The sequence below is a fragment of the Gadus morhua genome, chromosome 5 (genome assembly GCF_902167405.1).
Source record: "Gadus morhua chromosome 5, gadMor3.0, whole genome shotgun sequence".
NCBI classification, from domain to species: domain Eukaryota; kingdom Metazoa; phylum Chordata; class Actinopteri; order Gadiformes; family Gadidae; genus Gadus; species Gadus morhua.
In genome coordinates this window covers 5,052,887-5,057,054 of record NC_044052.1, presented here as the reverse complement: position 1 = coordinate 5,057,054, position 4,168 = coordinate 5,052,887, and the positions used below count along the sequence as shown (strand labels likewise).

Sequence of the window (4,168 nt, the reverse complement as noted above, 5' to 3'; positions counted from 1 at the left end):
GTATATGTGTAGCAAAAGTCATTCGTATGACGTAGAGCGTCCGTGGGCGGGACAAAATTGCATAAACCAATGAAAGTCGCCGGCAGGGGATGCACTTTTCAAACTACACTGGGACCAGTCCAAGATTCCACCTCTTCATTTCTGGAATCTTGACAAGTTCACAGAAGAGAAGACGGCATCCTACACGTCAAAGGTGGGTATCTTAAATTATGTTAAATTTCAGTTCAACTGAATTCCCCCCAAAGAAGGCTATTGCATTAACATGCCGCCAGTGTCATTCAATGTATTATAATGGTCGCCATAATATATAATAATATGTTCAGAAATGTCTCGGATCGGCCTACTGCACCGCCTTTGTGAATTTAATTCCATCTTTCGAAAAATAGTTTAAATCCCATATTCAACATTCGTTCATTCATTCATTCTACTCGTTGATGACCAACATTTAGAAAAACATCTACTTTTATTTTAGCCTTTTTAGTCTTGGGTGAACGGGGTGAAATCGAAGCGCGCATGCACTCGATGCATGCATCCCGCTTCCGGGGATACTCTTCTTATCGGGTACATTTTAACTACATGGTAATTACATTGGCACGACACCGGCTTCCATCATCTTCTTCGCCACCTTTTTTTAATAAATCGCAACACGACTATCGGCTACTTAAGGCTCACGGCCCCGGGCCCCCTGGGTAGGCCCCGGTCTCGGGCCTACCCCGAACGCAAAATCGAATTCCAATCCGATTGAAACACGGTTAATGCGACATCAATTGAATAATCTAGGGGTCTTAATCCGACTATGAGAAACCCGATTCGGTCCAATTTTTGTCGGACTAAGGTGTATAGGCCTATCTTAAAAACCAAATCGGTTTACGTGGAGATATTACATGCTAAATATCTCCAGAATGGTTTGAGCACAAACGTTTAATTTGCCAGCACAAACTAGCACACACGCTTCCACCTATTTTCGAATTATTTGGGGGATGGGGGCAACTTCACACTTCTTATCGCGCCTCATTCGCTACAGTCTCACCCATTGGTAATCAATAAAGTAGGGAGCGCTCTATGCTACATTTTGTTGGAACTCAGTGAAACTAAGTGTTATTGTGTATTTATTTTTGATTTTTCCCTGTATTATCTCATATAGTTTCCTAGTCAGCCAGTTAAAATTTAAACCATACAACTCTGCTGAGGAGTTATTCTGTTGCGATCCCCAGATAGCTAGGCTAGCACTACTCATGCTTGTCCATCCAGCACTGTAGACATGGAGAGGGGCGCCGCATAGCCTTTAGCACTTTTGAATTAATCTGAAATAGTATGCCAGTTGGCATGCAGCAATCCACCTTGACATGACAAGCTCTAGTTTATCTGAGAAGGTAACCTAACAAAGTCAAGGAGAGCGAGTGGTCACTGCATCTACACGCGCCGCCGTCTTGAGACACATCGGAAGTCTGAAGATATGCTGAATGATTGACCAAATTAATATATTTTATTGTTCTTTTCTCTCCTCCTTTACATAGATAATGGATCAAGCATCTGGAAGTGTAAGTACTTATTTTCGATGCATAATAAGCAATTTATTATAGAAAACAACATTAGTCAAAATGGCATGCACATATTTGCTGTTGCTATGCAAATATTTATTATCCTGCTTATCTTGATATCACAGTTCTGTGAACAGACAAACTTGGTCATCCCAATGTATACAGTATGGGAAACATTTCAATAGTACATATCCCATTTTCATTGTTGCATAACACAACTTTTTTTTTTTCCTTTTTGTTTCCTAGGACACAGTTCTCGATCATTTGTTGGGCAGACTGGAAGATAAGCTTGTCAATTGCTTACTTCGGGCCCCTCTTGACAGAGATTATCTTCAGTTTATGTGTACCCAGGAGATGGTCATAATGTCAGCATTGTCAAGCCAGATTGAAGTTCCTCAGGCAGTGTATGATCTCCTTGTTGAGCTGCACCGTCTGGTCTCAGACCAAAATCCTACTCAGTTTCAGAGGATCGTTCACATGGAGAGGGGAGATTTTGGCCGCCCCCGTTTTATAATTGAGAGGGACCATGTGTGTCAGCTTTTGGAAATGGGACAGTCAGTAAGCTGCATTGCGACGCTGTTTGGGGTGTCAAGGTGGACCTTGCACAGGCGCATGACAGACTGGAATCTTTCCATGAGACAGATGTACAGTCAGTTGAGTGATGCTGAACTTAATGATGTGGTTCGCGACATCCTTTCCCGAAACCAAAATGCTGGATACAGAAGAATGTTGGGCCTGTTAACTGCAAGAGGACATAGAGTTCAGTGGGCAAGGGTACGTGCATCTATGCATCAAGTGGACACAGCAGGGATTGTCTCACGAATAACCCAGTTGGGTTGCATAGTTCGCAGGACATACTCTGTTCCAGGGCCCAGATCACTGGTGCATATAGACACCAACCACAAGCTAATCAGGTTGGTTGTGTTTTCAAATACAGCCCCTTTGTTGTTGTGATTCACAATGTATGAAATAAAACGGTTACTCCCTTTTCTTACCCTCTCAACTTAGGTACAACATTGTCATTTTTGGCGGTATCGATGGCTTCTCAAGGAAGGTAATTATCATTTGATTTTCCTTTTGGTTATACCTGTTTATTAACAGCAGCACAATAATGCCAAAAGTTATTGTTAGACTATTAGATTGTTGCTATAATTATCACACTATTCTGGAAATATGTATTGCCAAAGCCAAGCGAAAAGTTGTCCAGAAAATGCATTACCATTGACTGGGACCTAAAGATTGATTGTAGAGATGTTACAATTGATTGTAGCCCATCTGTATCCTACTCTTAGATAATGTACTTGAATGCTGCAAACAACAACAAAGCATCAACAAACCTGTCCTTCTCCGAAGCCGTAGAGAAATTTGGTTTGCCTCAAAGGTAGGTTGTCTTTGTAGATACATATTCACATCCTCCTCCTTCATTTATATCGCATGAATGGCTTTATCTTTAACTACTCTGTCCCATTCATTACCCTAGGGTGAGGGGAGACCAAGGGGTCGAAAACATTGATGTGGCCCGACTGATGTTTGACATACGAGGAGCAGAAACAGGCAGCTTTATTGCTGGGAAAAGTGCCCATTATCAGCGGTAAATGAGACAGCTCATGTGCAAAAGCATACAAGCACAGACACACACACACACACAAACACACTACAGTACTGTACAGTACATGCACATCTCATGTCTATGTGGCTGGTAAGATATTAAGTTAAAAAGTCTGTGAATTGTCTATACCTTATAGCCAACTGCTCTTGTATCAATATGCTGTGATAATAGGGAATTTCGCTGTTATTTAAAACTGAAGCCAACTTTTATCTCATGTGCTTCAAACAGAATTGAAAGGCTCTGGCGGGATGTCTTCACAGCAGTGACAGGCTTTTTCTACAGTGCCCTGCACCAGGCAGAGGAGGATGGCCTGCTGGATTTGTCTAGCAATCTCAACCTCTTCTGTTGTCACTATGTTTTCATTCCACGTTTGCAAGCCAGACTGGATGAATTCAGGGATGGCTGGGACAATCACCCTCTGTCAACAGAGGGAAATCGCACTCCCAATCAACTGTGGTTCTTAGGCCAATACCACAACTCAGAAGACCACATTGATGAGGTACATGTCAAATGCTCTTTGATCAACATCATCTTGCAGTTATAATAATAATTGCATTAATAATTAGCCTGGCTAACATCATTCCCCATGCCAGATAAGAGATTGTGATTATATTATAATGATTATAGTATTCTGGGCACATGCAGGTGGCTTTCAAGGTGTGTCGACCCTTGCCCACTGAGTGAAATCTAATCCCTAGCAAGCAGGTTTGTTTCGGTTCACTTTAGCTAATTTACAACTTTTCCTGCAGGATTTACACATTCCTCAGATCGACTGGGAGGACAGTGGCCTCATACCGGATCCTAACTGTGGTGTCCATTTGCCCGAGAGTGATTACCCTCTCGGGTCTGAAGAACTTGCGGGACTTCATGCAGCAGTGGACCCACTGGCACCGTCCACATGCATGGGGGTGGACATATATATGCATGCAGTGCAGTACAGGCAAAGCTTAGGATATATCTAAGTCATTATGTCTACTTGTTTTTGAATAAACTGTTACATTTTTGATTAAAATCTTGC

The 4,168-nt window shown here is 42.1% G+C and overlaps 1 protein-coding gene across 1 annotated transcript; it reads left to right on the top strand.

The window, feature by feature from the left end:
• The first annotated feature begins 1,739 nt into the window (after nt 1-1,739).
• Nucleotides 1,740-3,834, top strand: LOC115544246 (uncharacterized). Its single transcript, XM_030357110.1, has 6 exons — nt 1,740-2,455; nt 2,550-2,595; nt 2,834-2,922; nt 3,022-3,132; nt 3,379-3,649; nt 3,796-3,834. The coding sequence occupies exons 1-6, from the start codon at nt 1,881-1,883 to the stop codon at nt 3,832-3,834; spliced, it is 1,131 nt and encodes a 376-aa protein (XP_030212970.1). The 5' UTR covers nt 1,740-1,880.
• Nucleotides 3,835-4,168: the final 334 nt, after the last annotated feature.

Bases quoted from the DNA above. Each gene is read 5' to 3' on its own strand.
- LOC115544246 (XM_030357110.1), top strand. From the start codon at position 1,881: ATGTGTACCCAGGAGATGGTCATAATGTCAGCATTGTCAAGCCAGATT. The intron at 2,456-2,549 runs GTTGGTTGTGTT...CTCTCAACTTAG, and splicing joins ACCAACCACAAGCTAATCAG to GTACAACATTGTCATTTTTG. The intron at 3,650-3,795 runs GTACATGTCAAA...GGGCACATGCAG, and splicing joins CAGAAGACCACATTGATGAG to GTGGCTTTCAAGGTGTGTCG.